Source organism: Myotis davidii, unplaced genomic scaffold, assembly GCF_000327345.1.
Source record: "Myotis davidii unplaced genomic scaffold, ASM32734v1 scaffold657, whole genome shotgun sequence".
Classification (NCBI taxonomy): Eukaryota; Metazoa; Chordata; class Mammalia; order Chiroptera; family Vespertilionidae; genus Myotis; species Myotis davidii.
In genome coordinates, this window is record NW_006287917.1 from 933583 (window position 1) to 950194 (window position 16612).

Here is a 16612-nt window from a genome sequence, read left to right on the forward strand (position 1 = left end):
AAACAAACCCTGCAAGCCAAGAGTGGAGAATAATTTGGGGAGTGTTGGCACGTGCCATAGAGACCAACTGTTTGCCTTTGGAGTCAGTTTTCCTCCACTACACGTTCCTTTTTTTAAACACTATCTTCTCTTCTAACATTGGAATCATATGACTCTCTGAAAACCCTGATTTTTCTATATAGTAGATTCAAGGACAGCATAGATTGATCCAATGTTGGTCATCCTTGATGATTTTTCTCTCCTATATCCCCACATCAATTTAAATAATCTGTATTGCTTCAAATAACTCTCAAATCTGCCCACACCTTTATCTTATCCAAAATCCACACAGCAACCAAAGGCATGTTTAAAACCCACACAAATCTGACTGTGTCGTTTCCTCTACATAGATCCCTCCAATGACTGCCCATTGATCTAGGACTCTGCCCTACAAGATTCCCTCCCACCCACCTCCCAGCCTTATCTTAGACCACTCCTCACACTCTTGTATGGTGACCTCCTTTCTTACTTCCAGTGTCTCCTGGCTCTTTCCTTACAATCAATCTGTTTGCCAGACCTATTGAATTCCCAAATGCAGCCAAACCACCATTTCATTTGCTAATTCCTGTTGAGGGAAGATATTATTACCCCCATAGACTGGGTCAAGATTCATACTATACTTCTTTTTTAAAATATATTTTATTGATTTTTTTTTTTTACAGAGAGGAAGGGAGCGGCATAGAGAGTTAGAAATATCAATGAGAGAGAAACATCGATCAGCAGCCTCCTGCACACCCCCTACTGAGGATGTGCCCACAACCAAGGTACATGCCCTTGACCGGAATTGAACCTGAGACCCTTCAGTTCTCAGGCCGACGCTCTATCCACTGAGCCAAACTGGTCAGGGCTGATACTATACTTCTTCATGGCCCTTATTACAGTTGTAATTCTTCAGAAGCACCCACCCACCCCTGATTATTTTTTATGAAGGCAGGAAACATGTTCATGTTCTTTACCATTTTGTTTTCAGATTCTAGAACAGCTCCTAGCAGGGAATATGTATTAATAATACGGAGATAAATATTTTAGAAGTGAATATAGGAAGAAACGAGTAGCATGGGATTCTGAGATTGGAATGGTAGATTGGAGACAACGTGAAAGGTTCCTAAGCAGCGGCTTGTAATTCCGTCACAACTGGCCCGAGTAAACGTTTCTTCCTTCTGTTTCAATATGTGTCTGTGTCTCTGCAGGTTGTGAGTTGATCCCAGTGCAGTACCTTCGCTGGGGCGACCCTGAGCCCATTGCAGCTGTGGTGTTCGCCTGCCTCGGCCTGCTGGCCACCCTGTTCGTCACGGCAGTCTTCATCATTTACCGCGACACCCCAGTAGTCAAGTCCTCCAGCAGGGAACTCTGCTACATCATCCTGGCTGGCATCTGCCTGGGCTACCTATGCACCTTCTGCCTCATTGCAAAGCCCAAACAGATTTACTGCTACCTTCAGAGAATCGGCATTGGTCTCTCCCCAGCCATGAGCTACTCAGCCCTGGTAACCAAGACCAACCGTATTGCCAGGATCCTGGCCGGCAGCAAGAAGAAGATCTGTACCAAAAAGCCCCGATTCATGAGTGCCTGTGCCCAGCTGGTGATTGCTTTCATTCTCATATGCATCCAGCTGGGCATCATCGTCGCCCTCTTTATCATGGAGCCTCCTGATATCATGCACGACTACCCGAGCATCCGGGAGGTCTACCTGATTTGTAACACCACCAACCTAGGAGTCGTCACTCCTCTCGGATACAATGGATTGCTGATTTTGAGCTGCACCTTCTACGCTTTCAAGACCAGAAACGTCCCGGCTAACTTCAACGAGGCCAAATATATCGCCTTCACCATGTACACCACCTGCATCATATGGCTGGCCTTCGTGCCCATCTACTTTGGCAGCAACTACAAAATCATCACCATGTGCTTCTCAGTCAGCCTCAGTGCCACCGTGGCGCTAGGCTGCATGTTTGTGCCGAAGGTGTACATCATCCTGGCTAAACCGGAGAGGAACGTGCGCAGCGCCTTCACCACGTCCACCGTGGTGCGCATGCACGTGGGGGATGGCAAGTCATCCTCTGCCGCCAGCAGGTCCAGCAGCCTAGTCAATCTGTGGAAGAGGAGAGGCTCCTCCGGGGAAACCCTAAGGTAAAAGCTGTGGGGACCCTGTGGGCGTGGGCCGCTATTGGCTGAAGCAGTGACATTTGCTTCCTGGGCCTTTTAAATGGAAAATACTTGAGTGAATGAAGCTCTAGGGAGCAGGGTGTTGGGAAAGGGGCTTTGGATATTTGAATAGTTTTTGTGGGGTTAATTGGATGTGGACGCAGTGACTCAGGCCAAAGCAGAAACATAGAAGCTGAGACCTCTGATAAAGCAAAGAGTTACCGCAAAAGGTGGTGAGGTCAAGAGGGCAGAGAGAGCACAGTTAAGTCATTGAGCCATGGCAAGGCCCTCCAGGTCCTGAGGGGACAGAGATACATTGTGCACTAAATTCTAGTTCACGAGAAAAGATTACAGAAAATTATTAACAAATAAGATGATGCTGAGGACAGAATACCAAGAGCCTCACACATCCAACTGCACTTGCACATGCCCAGTGCATAGAGACATGAGAATATAGAATTGATATTCTAGTTCTTAATAGGAAACTTGAACTCTGAGAAATGTCTAAGTAAATGAAAGAGACAAGAGAACACAGTAGCTTTGAATATACTCTTTCTAAACAATCAGCCAGTCTCCCACTTTCTCTGATGCCCACAGTCCCATCCCATCTACCCCACCAAGCTCAGTACCACAGGTTTTGTTACTGGGCAGTTGCCATCTGAAAAGAATCTGAAGTCAACAGTCAATGGTTTCCCCCATGTGAGGGACTACCTTATATGATAAATGCCCCCTAAGGTACTTCAAAGGGCAATGAAAACACCTTATCAGTGTCTTGGGAACAAATTTGAAGGTGTTAAAAAGGCTACATAGTTATTTGGTTGGGAATAAGGATCTCCTCTCTTTAAGAAGTACATAGTCTGATGGGAAAAATAAAATAAAAGGGGGATGGTGAGGGGGGAGGCAGATGGAAAACATGCCAGCAGGTTTGAGATATGAAAGGCTTTCTGTGTATAGAATATGACATCTCCAGGATTTATTGAAGAAATAGAAGACATAGTTATCCCTGAGGTTTACAATTTAGTTGACTACCTTGCGCCAGGTGCATGGAAAGATATGAGAGGCATACAGGAATTAGAAAAGAATTGAGTGGTGAGGATACATGTTAATAATGCATCATTTTGATGTACAAAAGAGCTACTCAGGAAATCATCTGTTAACTCTACAGAGATTTGACAAGTTCCCTAAACTCTAAATAAATAAATGCAAGATAAATGGCTAAATAATATTGCTTGAACAATGCTTTTAACTATCATTTAGCCTACATAAAAAGTTCTATTTTCTATAAACTCTAATCCCTCAAAGCCTGAGTTATGGTAATGGTAAAGATTCTGTGTTTGCTGAGGACAGAAAGGGACTCACAAGATACTTAGAGTTACCCACATGGCCCGATTCATTTGCATTTTTAACATGTATCCTTGCCACTTTCAATTCTTTTCTAATTCCTGTATGCCTCTCATATATTTTCATGCCACTTGCTCAAGGTAGTCAACAAAATTGTAAACCTTGGGGAAAACTACGTCTTCTACTTCTTCAATAAATCCTGGAGATGTCATGTTCTATACACAGAAAGCCTTCCATATCTCAAACCTGCTGGCATGTTTTTTCCATCTACCTTCCTGACTTCTCTCTAAAACATTCATTTTCAGAAACTTCTGCAAGATCAGCCTTTTATGTTGTCTAAGAAAATTTATTTTGTCAAACTTAATTTATCAGCCTTTCATTAAACTGAAATAAGTCTTCGTAAATAAGTCTTCATTGGCATCCTGATAGAGGAAACAGTTTGCTACAGGGACAGAATTGTGAGTCTGTGCCTAAGTTCCCCCGAGACTCTCTAGGGCGGGCTCCTTAGAGAGACAGCATGGAGCAATGGTGAAGAGCACTGGCTTTGCAGCCAGGTTCTCCTGAGTTTGAGCTGAGACTTCATCTCTTCATCTTCCAAATTGAGATTATAGCACCTACTTCATAAGATTGGAAAGAGAGAAAGGAATAATGTGTGTAAAGTCCAGGCACACAGTAGATGCTCTACTAAAGGTAGCAGGATGCAGAACTAGACAGCCCTGGGATTGGATCCTGGCAGCATCACTTGCTAGCTGTGTGACATAACTGTAGGCCAATCACTTAACTTCTCTGGGCCTCGGTTTCCTCCTCTGATAAATGGAGATGATGAAATACATACTTCATCCAGTGGTTGTGAGACTAAATGGGTTCATATGTGTCAGCTGGATGCCATACCTTCTCCCCCTTTTAAGCTACAACCTTAAGCAATAAATTAGATCCAAACTAAAATTCCTTCCTCTATGCCTCACAGGAGCTCTCAAAGTAAGTATTTCTTCTTTGTGATCCAAACTCAGGTGTTCATAACACTAGCATAATAATTATCACATTGAAGACTATGACTGGTTATGCATGGATTTACCTCCCTGTTTAGTTTATGGTTTTATAAAGGCCAGTGTGTATTGCATTGCCTATCACATTGGAGCTTAAATAATGGCAAACTAGTGAACTCGGGTACTTCTCATACTTTCACATTTTATTCTAAATTACCCCCATTACTTATGCTTCTCTGGCTTCAATTCTGCAATATGTCATGAGCCAATTTATTGGGATCCAGGGTACTATTTAAATTTGAACAAAGTACTTCAGTTCATTTCTTCCACTATAAAATGGTAGGTAAGTAATCCTGTTGTGAGGAGTAAATTAAGTGGTATGTGTTAAATTCTTAGTATCAGACATAAAAAGTACTCAATAAATGGCAGATAACCCGTTTAGAAATGTGTTCAGTTGCAGGAAAGATTAAGCCAGATTTTCAGAGGCCTATATGACTTGTTTGGTTTCATTTTCCTCATACCACAGGAAATATGCAGGTAAACTGTTCCTAGTATTCCTCCATGGCTCAGTGATTCCAGAGCTAACATCTCTGCTATTCTATACACCTTCTGCTAAAGGCTGCATGTTGGCTGTCAAGGTTCTATGCATTGCATCCTTTTGTTAGGGAAAAGAGTATTCTTAGAGTCCCATAAAAATTACCTTTATGTTTCATGGACGAAGTCATCTCATATAGCTATCCCTAGCTGCATGAGCATAAGAAAGTGTGCATTTAGCTTTTATATCATCCATAATGGAAACAGAAAGGGAAAAGGGAATGGTGTCAATTGCTATTGGATAAACAGGTAAGCAGTACATAATAGTAATAGTGGTAGTAGTAATAGAATTGTCTCATGGTCACAAAATATTGAAAGTAGAAGCAATAATCATTCCCATTTTTCCGATGAGGAGTTTGAGGTCCAGCATGGTTAGAAGACTTGCCCATTGACTAGTCCGTTATGAAGCTCTTTTTATATCAGGCCTCAGCTTTTTTGGCACTTGGGCTGAACATTTCCCAGAATGTATTCTTTGGAAAGCTATTCTCACAAACTGCTCCATAAAAAACTTATTTGGTTAAAAAAATTAAAAAAAAAAAACACAAAACCTCTGACTACTCTACACTTTTATTAGAAGTAAACACTAAGAAGTCTTGTGGAACTAAGAAGTGTGGAAACTAATCAGTCATCTATTAATTTTTTTTTCGATCTTTTCCCAAGCTTTGGAACACCGGACTATTTTTTTCAAGTAACTCTATTAACATCCCAGAGAATCAATACTAAAAAGGAGAGTCACTTGGAAGAAAATTCATCCGAGCCAAAAAAAAGTAGACATGTTTCTGAGGCCTGATTTGTAAATCCAATCTACTGTGAGGCTAGCAGAAAGAGCCAATTTCTATCTCCGGTCATGGAGATCACTTCTGTTTTCTGAACACCGAAGGGAAGAATATAACTAATTCCAGCAGATCTAGCAGTTTACTGGGAAGTTAAATAGGCTCACCCTAGAACAGACAAAAGAAAAATATCCAGTCAGTCATTCAATTCACTGAAATAGCAAAGGGGGATTTTTATTTAAAAGGCAGTGAGTCACGAGAGATTTTTTTAATATAGAAACATACCATTTATGCCATCAATGTATAGAGGTCCCTGTGATTAACACTTTGGTTCTAGGCACTAATTTCCAGCACATGTGGTGCAGCATCAACTCATTGTCAAGCAGTTAATGCCAAGTTTCTACTTAAGGCCTTCACTTCGGCTGCAGATTGACACACAAACACAAAACCAGTTCTGGCCTAAATAAAGCATTGAATTTGATGAGTCGAAAGTTCTGCTCTACAAGATTCAGAATTTCCAGGGTTGTGGGGCTGAGGTCCTCAGTGGCCTTTCATAGCTAAATAATAACAGAGGCCTATAACCCTGCATCATAAATTTTCTCAGAAGGTAAAACCCGCCCCTAGGAATTCCAGTGGCAGAAACATTAGTATTGCCTCCACCTTAATTTTAGAAATTGCCATTTGCCACTTTTGTTTTAATTAACTAATTAACTTTGCTTTAATTAACATTGTCATGAGGGCCCTCTTAGGCTGTCTGCTCAAGCAACTGCTAGTCCTTTCACATCCATAGCCCAGATTATAATTTGCCTGAAAAATTGTTTCTCTTGTGTGAATTCCAATATAACCCAACTATGATCAGAGCTTTGATGATTTCCAATTGCTTAGATTTCATTAAGGGGTTATTAGTCTGTCTGGAGTGATGTTCCTGTCATTTCTCTCTCCTTGGAACCTTCTGCCTCTTCGTACTGTCTCTTCAGATCCTTTCTGTTTCCAGGGCCCCCGTTCCTAAACCGTGTCAGATCAGGCCATCTCACAGACTTGCCCGCATCTGGACTCAGAACATGTATTATGTATGCCGTACATTTAGCACACATTCCTCACATCTTCTTCATCTATTATTTACTCACAAACATTCACTGAGAACTGAGCATTGCCAGGAACTGTGCTAGCCCCGGGGATTTGGAGGTTGTTTTGGGTATATGCGCAGTATTTTCACAGCTGTGTTTCATATCTCCCTGGGTGCCTAGCACAGTGCCTGACAGGTTGCATTGCTCAGTGGTAGATTATGAATCTGATGGGCAACAGCTCTCAGGGATCACACCATCATCCCAGTGAGAAGACCACTTGCTTTGTTGACTTGAGTGTCCAGATTTCATATGACAATGCTTGGGTCTTAAAATATGAGAAGAAATGCATTTTTTCTAAAACCAAACTTTTTCTTTCATTGCAGTTTCCATTGAATGCCTGCTCTGTGCCAAGCACTGTTATAGGTTATGGGAATGCAGAGATAACTAAAAAAAATGGTCTTTGAGGAAACAGATAAGCTCAATAAAGTAATACAGTTATTTGATAGGAGTCTATGGGGGAACCAAGGGGCCAGAGGTAGAAGCAGTGCATTCTATCTGTTGGGAATTAGAAAAATCTTCCAAAGGAACCAATTTAAACAAGAAAAACTCTTTAAACATTTTAATCCCTGCTTAGATGTCTTCAGGGTTCTCCACTGACTAAGTTAAGACAGAGCCAAGCTTCCTCTGTCTGGTGGTATGACTCCTTGTCCCCTGGTCAGCCTGGCATCTAGTCACTTCCTATCTGACTTTCCATACTGACCCATCACAATTTTCTTGCATTCAGGTCTCTATTGAGGCATTGATAGAGGTATAATATACACCTGCTCCATCCACCCTCACGTCTCACATGGCCAACTCATAGTCACCTTCCATAGCACTTCTCCTGGGAAGCCTGTCCTGCTCAGACTCCATCAGGTCCTCTTCCTTATGAGTGCTTATCATCCTGTGTTATAATTACCTGTTTACTTGTAAGGCTCCCTAACATACAGGTGCATGTACTATGAATTTAGGAAGCACAAGGACCATGTCTTATTCATTTTCTGTGCCACTGGCATCCAACACAGTGCCGGGCACTGTGAACACTCAAAAAATGTGGCTAAGTGACTGAATGGATGGATAAATAATGACATTTGAGCTATGCTGGCATTTACCAGTGAACAGTCAAGGGCTGAAGATGGTAATTATATTTATTGAGCACTTGCTATAAGGCAGTGGTTCTCAACCTGTGGATCATGACCACTTTGGCAGTTGAATGACCCTTTCACAGGGGTCGCCTAAGACCATCCTGCATATCAGATATTTACATTACGATTCATAACAGTAGCAACATTACAGTTATGAAGTAGCAATGAAAATAATTTTATGGTTGGGTCACAACATGAGGAACTGTATTTAAAGAGCCAGAAGGTTAAGAACCACTGCTATAGGGCCAGGCACTGCTCTAAGCCCCTTACATGTGTTAACTCTTTTAATACTCAAACAACTCTCATTTTACATATGAGAAAAGTGAGGCAAGTGGAGGCTAATTTGTGTGTTTAAGCCCATACAGAGAATGAATAGAAAAGGTAGCTGGCTTCAAAGCCCATGTAGGTTCCCCATTCCAGCTCCTAATACACTGTAGCCTGAACTGAGAAACACTGGGATTGAATGGGTGTGGAGTGTGATGCACCCCCGAGGAGTTTCCCTGAAAACTGCCCCTAGATCAGTGTTGCACTGTACTTTCTGATGTGGCCATTCCTTCCACTGAGCCTGACTGCATTTCCTGTTGTTGCTGCATGAATAAATATGCAGACACATCAGATACAAAATTTGAACTTTAAGGACTGCCTGACATTTTTCCTGTTTAGTGATGATTTTTAAATGTCTATGTAGATTGCATTTGTGAGAAAAATATGACTCATTTTTACATCTTATGTATATTATAGTTATTATTATTATACTAGAGGCCTGGTGCACAAAAATTTGTGCACTCAGGGGGGTCCCTTAGCCCGGCCTGTGCCCTCTTGCAGCTGAGACCCGTCGGGGAATGACCACCTGCTGGCTTAGGTCCACTCCCTGGGAGATTGGCAGCCCGGGAGCCCTCAAGGGATGTCCACTTGCCAGCAGGGAGTAGGCCTAAGCTGCAGTCGGACATCCTTAGCGCTGCTGAAGAGGCGGGGGAGGCTCCCACCACCCACCCTGGCCAGCCTGGGTGAGGGGCTAAGGGCCGTTTTCAGACTGGCCACACTCCCTTCAGGGTGGGGGGTCCTGCTGGGATGCCTGGCCAGCCTGGATGAGTGGCTGATGGCTGTTTGGAGGCTGGTCTAGCCCCCCAGCAGGGACCCTCACCCCATGAGGGTGTGGCCAGCCTGGGTGAGGAGCTGATAACTGTTTGCTGATTGGCCACAGCCCCTTCAGGGTAAGGGTCCACCCCTGGGGTGTCTGGCCAGCCTGGTTAAGGGACCAATAGCTGTTTGCTGGCTGGCCACAGCCCCTCAGTGTGGTGGTCCCCACTGGGGTGCCTGACCAGCCTGGGTGAGAGGCTGATGGCTGTTTGCAGGCTGGCTATGGCCCCCAGCCACCCAAGTGCCCAGGGGAGGCTGGCTGGATACAGGTATCTGGGATTTGTTTATCTTCTATAATTGAAACTTTGTTGCCTTGAGCAGAGGCACAGCCGACCAGGGCAGGCAGGAAGCTTGGTTTCCTCCATCACCAGGGCAACCAAGCCTCCTACTTGCTCCAGTTCCCTGGCTGCTGGTCACCATCTTGGTTGGTTTAATTTGCATATAGTCACTCTGAGTGGCTTGTGGGTGTGGCTTGTGAGTGTAGCAGAGGTACAGTACATTTGCATGTTTCTCTTTTATTAGATAAGATTATAATTAGGGATTATGAGGATTTGTATTACTTTCTTGACTAATTCTTATTTACTTATTTATTTATTTATATGCCTGATGTCATATAAAAGCTCACAAAATAGGGCAAGGAATCCTGATGTTTCACCTTGGTCCAGTCTTTTTAGAGTAATAACAACATACCAGGTACAGTGCTGAATTCTAGGAATGTAGAAGCAAGCAAGACACAAACCCTACCCTGAGGAGCAGCTCAGAGCAGAGACTAACTCATACAGAAGTCATTGATAGAGGAGAAAATGCACCGGGAAGGTCAGAGGTCACCAATGGAGATCCTGGGAAGGTTTATCCGAAGGGTTGAACCCAAAGGACAATGAAGTGAGCCAGGTGAAAATCAGGGGATATGTGTTCTGGGGAACAGCATGAACAAGAGCCCAGTGGCATGGTCCATGCAGGAAAATACAGCATGTACAGTGTGTCTACCGGTGACAGGAGACAGGCGGAGAAGTTGATAGAGGAGAGGCTCAGCCTGAGGAGCCATCAGTCAACCACCTTCCATTCCAGTTCCCTCGATCTCTTTTAGGGGTCTCTTCTCTCTGTTTAACCACCACCCTGTCAGACACCCAATTCCTCATAGCCATGGCCACCTCCCCACACCACTTGATGCCTCCTCACCCACCCCAACAAAAACTCTATGTCTTCTCCCTTTCTCTGTGCTAAAGAGAGAAAATAACTTGTGCTGTTACAATAATAGCTATTTGTGACTTGCTTCCTACATTATGCTGCAAACACTTATTGGGCAACTACTTTATTACAGAGACTGCGAGATTATATATATATTTGTTGTTGTATCTTCACACAATATTTTATAATAGAAAACAGAACCTCCATCCATAGATAAGAAAAATAATAACTGAGACACTTGCTTTATTTGCTGCATATTTATTTGATAAATTCTAAAATCCCAGTTTAGGATTCAAACCCAAGTCCGTATGTCTTCAAAGCTCTTCTTCATTCTAACATTGGCTTTCTGATTCATTGATTTTAATCAACCATGGATCTCGCTTTGTTCTTGTTTTTCATAAACAAGTTCACTGTGAATATGTTTCTGTCTCATAAAATATTCATATTTTGATTCTGATTTTTACTCCCAGAGAAATGACCTTAAAGGTGACTTTTTTTATTTTTTTGCATAGAGGCAGATGAGTCAAGGTGACATCATGGAACAAGGTAGCCCATCAGCCCCTCTCATATTATGACCTGGCAGAAGTAGTGTGTGCCTTGTCAGCAAAGACATGGATTCCAATTTTGGCTCTGCCACTTACAAGCTGGGACCCTAACAAAAGCGCTTAACTCTCAGAGCCTTTCCAGTGGTTCTCAACCTTCTGGCCCTTTAAATACAGTTCCTCAGGTTGTGACCCAACCATAAAATTATTTTCGTTGCTACTTCATAACTGTAATTTTGCCTGTTATGAATCATAATGTAAATATCTGATATGCAGGATGGTCTTAGGCGACAGCTGTGAAAGGGTCATTCGACTGCCAAAGGGGTCATGATCCACAGGTTGAGAACCGCTGCTTTAGACAATGGGACGATACTATGCATTACAGCCTGTGTTATTTTCACAGGGTCACTGTGAGTATAACACAGAGTGCATCCCATAGTCCAGATCCATGAACTTGGAGTTTCCGATTTTCTAGTTATGGAGTCATCTCAGTACATGTCTACCCAAAGCACAGCTCCAGTGATATAATATGAAAGGTTCCATGACATCATTCTGCAGGAAAGCTACTGAGATGAAAATATCCTACTTTGGGAATCTGGCTTCAATTACTAGTCAATCATTGCCATGTCTTGGGGATCCACTGCCTTCCAAATTCCCATTATATTTTTAGGTGGGAGGTTGAGAAGTTTCAGTTAAATGCATTTTTTTTTAGAACTCAGGCTTTCCCAGAATTTAAGGATGACTTGGAGGTGTTGGCCATTTTTTCTCATTCCCCTTGCGGTTTTGTCAGGCATTTATATCTCTTCATGAAATAAAAAAAATATTTTTGACCTGATGCAAAACATATTGATCCATTTTATCCAATGCTCAGAAATTAACTAACAAATCACTGTGGTCAGTTTTATACATAATGTAATATGAAGCTCTCTTTGGTGAGGCGAGTACATACTACGCTCACTTATGTTTAGCCAAGAAAAGGAAGCAATTGAAGGAAATCAGGAAATTGTCACTGCATCCCCCAAGCTGGCTGTCTGGCCTGTTCTCAGCCATGGAACAGACAAGCCACGTGGTAGGAGCTGCCAGAGAACGTGACTCCCCCTCTGCTGAGTTACAGTGCCACAGCCAAAATCACACTCCAGTAATGCTGCTTCCTCTAGTTTGTTATCGCATGGCTTTGTGATGAAAAGAGAAACCGTGACTTGTGAACAAACATAATGTGTCATTGACCTTGTTCCCCTAAAACAAATAATAACTGAAAAGAAATGTCTGGTGACCCTCACGAAGCTCCCAGTGAAGATAATGGTAATTACAATCAGTATTTGTTAAGCAAGTCCCAATCCTGTGTGAGGGATTGTATATATATGTATATATATATAATATGCAAAGTGTCCCCTCAGGAGTTTGACCAACTGGGAGTTCAATCACTCGCTCTGATGCGCACTGACCACCAGGGGGTGTCGCAGAATAAAGGGAGGCCCCAGTCAGCAGTCAGCAGCCGAGGAAGAGAGGCCCTGGCCGGCAGCTGGCAGCCACTAGGGACTCTACCTATGCATGAATTTCGTGTACTGGGCCTCTAGTATTATATGTTTTGCATATTAGCATCTTATGAAATAATGCTCTCTCCAATCCATCTGGACTCAGGTACATAATCCTATCCTGACCACCACATGCCCTGAAAGACATAGGCTGAGGGAGAGGAGATTTTGGTCTTCTCCATACAAAATGCCTATGAAGTTCCATGATAGTCTACAAGGTTGTGACTCTGGCCATCTGTGACACCCACACACACCCTACCGGAGATCACTGAGGGCAGAAGCGTTTTGTTTTTTTTATTCATCTCTAAAATGGCTTGGAGCAGGAGCTCCATAATCACTCTTGCAGTATTGCAGAAGGTAAAAAGGAGATGGAGCCCGAATGTGCCCTCCAACTTACACTCTTCAAAGGATAACAAGGTCTCGCTGTCCTACACCGTCCACCTTAACTTTCTCCAATGCTATGTCCTGGACACTTCAGTCTGGATCCCCCATGTCTTGGTCAGAAGCTGAGGAAAGCAGGACCCCTTGCGGAGAGTCAGGCACACCAGACGGTATGCTCTGACTCAGGCAGACACATTATGACATTGCAAAAATAAATTAAAAAATTTTAAAGGCACAGCAAGAGCATCTGAGGGAACAGAGGGAACTTGAGTTCAGAGTGAACTGTGGACACCTCTCTCGGGGACTTTCCAGCCACTGGGTACAGCCAACTGTGCAGCCCATTGCTGAAGAATGGGTCAGGGCAAATGCAGGCCTCTCTCCTCCATGCACAGAGCTGGTGTCTGCCAAGACCGCAAAATGAGAACCAAATGTTCTAACCCAAATGGAGTAGCAAGTACGTTCTCCTTTCGTTGCTTCACTAATAAAAATACAAGAAAAAAAATTCATTTCGCTATCCACTCACAACAGCATTGTAACTTTAGGACTTGTTTTCATCCAAAGGGTGTTTGAAATGTCTGAGGATATTGAGAAAACTAAGCAAATTGACTTCAGTGAGAACTTACAATGACACATTAGCAGGATGCGAATGTGCTGAATTGGAGCTGAGCAGCTGCAGACTTCTGATGTCCTGCCTGGTTTTTTCACTTTCCAACTCCAAATCCCTGCCCCAAAGCACATGTTACCTTGTTTCCCCTTGGACATTCCCAGAGGCTGTCCTTTCATTGTATCCACAGTGCAGACACTGCTCTGTGGCTGCATCTCCAGGGAGAGAAGTGCCAGACAGAGAGCAAGTTGCGGGCTGAAAGGCACCGATAGCCTTTAGACTCGGGTTTTTCTCATTATCCTAGTGATGCTGCTGAAGAACCAGGCTGTGTGTGTCCACTGTTTACAGATTCTTCCTTTCTCCTTTCCTGGCCCCCACAACCATCATTCCTACCCCCAATAGTCAGGGGACTAGGTTCCTCTCCTGGCCACTAGGTGGCAGGCTGTGTTCTCTGGGCGGCACAGTGGGAAAGCATTTCTGCTCAAGATGCACTCAGCTTGGGTCGCAATGATAGAGGACTGCCTCTGTGGGCTTGTGTAGAGAGCTTGTTGCAAGCAGCCGGAGGCAAACTTTTGCAGAAGTGGTGTTAGCAGTACACGCGCTGATTCCCAGATGCACCTACTGAAGCAGATTCCTAATACAAACTTGTTGGTTTTCTCGTCATGACTGATATCACATTTCCATGCCTATAAAAACAGTGTGACATATAAAAGCCAGGAAGATAATCAGCATTATGTCCTAGAACATTGAGGTTAGATTTTTTTAAAGATACGTTATTCTTACACACCACAGAGGAGCCTTGCCTAAATATTCTCCCACCACTCACTTTTACCACCAGGAATGCGTTTCAATTTGACAGGTCATGTTTCTAGTGTCTATTCTTCAGGAATCAAACCAAGTACTGTTAAGATCTCCCATTTATTGGGGATGCACCATGTACCCATGCATACTACTTATTTAATCCAATGCATTTCTTACAATGACCCTCCGAAGGTTTGTTATGTCCATTATACTAATAAGGATGCTAAAGGTTAGAGAGATAAAGTGTCTGCCAAGACTGCAAAATGAGAACCAAATGTTCTCACCCAAATGGTGTAGCAACATATTCCCCTTTAACTGGTTAACTAATAAAAATGGTGGTGAGTGGCTGAAAGAGGGTTTGAACTCAACTGTTGCAGTGAAGAAATTTAGCCCTAAACGTTAGGCTTTCTTTAAAGCTTGACCTTCTGAATGAGAAGCCAATCTGCCCAGTCACACATTTAGTCACACCATTTCTGGAGGAGAACCAAAGCATGGTGAAGGGACTGGGAGCCTTTTACTTCAGTGAAAATGAATGAGTCAGAGTCTGCAGCATTTTATACCTGAGTGCTCAGTCCAAGTAGAACAAAGTCGGGATCTGCTGGTGGGAGGTAGTGAGAAATGACACTGAAGTGGGGGCAGGCAGGCACTACTACTTGATTTAAAGTCAAGCTTCCAGGCACTCCAGCCAAAAGCCGAAACAGGAGGAACCTACAGAAGAGCAGGTAGAGTGTAGGGTGTGGAGAGGATGATCAGAATGATGATGCTGATGGTGACAGCTAACATTTATAATATGGCAAGCACTACCATCCATACCTCATAAATATTCATTGAATCCTCAAGAACCCCCGTGGTAGATATCCCCATTTTATAAATGAGAGAATTGAGACAGTGAGGTTAAGCAAATTGAGCAAGGAAAGATTGCTGGAAAGGGTTGGACCTTGAATTCTAATCCAAACAGTTTAGCTCTAGAGAGTCAATGGTCTCAGTGGCCAGAAATTATAGGCACTAAGTCTGTATTTGAAAGGGTAATAAAGAATATGAAGGAATCAGTGAAAGGTCAGGATTGAGAAAGACATTTGAAAAAGTGTCATCTTCACTGTAATTTAGGTTGGATATACTCCTGTTTAATCTCCTTGACAAACTAAAGGTTTATCCATTGCCCATTTTCTTTTGTTAACCCCTTCCCTTACCACTTTCTCTTTCTGTGAGACTTAAAACCACTGTCTAGACCAGCGGTTCTCAACCTGTGGGGTGGGACCCCTTTGGTGGTCAAACGATCCTTTCACAGGGGTCGCCTAAGACCATCCTGCATATCAGATATTTACATTATGATTCATAACAGTAGCAACATTACAGTTATGAAGTAGCAACGAAAATAATTTTATGGTCGGGTCACAACATGAGGAACTGTATTGCAAGGGCCAGAAGGTTGAGAACCACTGGTCTAGACTACTTTGCTGAGTTACAAGCCAGTTAAGGCACAAAGCCAAACTGCTTGGTCAGCAAAGCAAGTGTGCACCAGAAAGACATTTCAGTTTCATGGTGGAAATGTCTGCGTGGCTCAGACAAGCACTGACTTGAGCTAAATTGGTACAAGCAATGGGCTATCTTTCCTAAAGGCAGATTCAAATTAAGTACATGGCTTCACTTTCATTGGTTATGAATTTTATGATTTATTTTTATTTCCCTTTTGCAAATGAAAACTTTCTAAAGTTGCTGATTTAAAACTTGTGAGATGGTGAAAGGTGTCCTTTAAAAGTGGTCAGGTACAGTTGAAATTTACCAGATATTTCTTAAGCACCTATGTCATGCAAATATTTAAGTCGACATTTAGAATGAAGTGTATTTCGCATCCTGGATAATTTTAACATGTAGGACAGATCATTAGAGGAAACTATTATTTTAACCAAGAAATTAAATAATTATTTCAGCATCACTTCTCTAGACATTATCACTGATGGTTCTTCTTCCTCTTACATTTTCTCTCTGGATAAAAGCTACGCCTTCAATCTAATTGCCCAATCTCCTGTTATTCCTGACTCTTTACTTTCCTTGACATTTCATATCCAATCAAACATTTTCTCTATGTATCTTATCTTTTGCATTCTCACTGATGTCACCATTGACTTGCTGTTTGAACTACTGACATAATGTCCTCAATCTATATAATTGATGCATCACCATGTTCCAACAGCTGCCAGAGTGATCTTCCTACAATGCAAATCAAATCTCATCACTCAACCTTCAAATTAGTAGGTATACATACATTACCAAATAAATATATAAAACTCT

General features: G+C 42.7%; 1 protein-coding gene across 1 annotated transcript in view; it reads left to right on the forward strand.

Moving 5' to 3' along the window:
• GRM5 (glutamate receptor, metabotropic 5) overlaps window positions 1-16612 on the forward strand; it is a 432533-nt gene that overhangs the window by 381958 nt on the left and 33963 nt on the right. The window contains exon 8 of the mRNA XM_006759764.1: window positions 1230-2169. Coding sequence (XP_006759827.1) covers window positions 1230-2169 — 940 coding nt within the window. The remainder of the gene's footprint in view (window positions 1-1229; window positions 2170-16612) is intronic.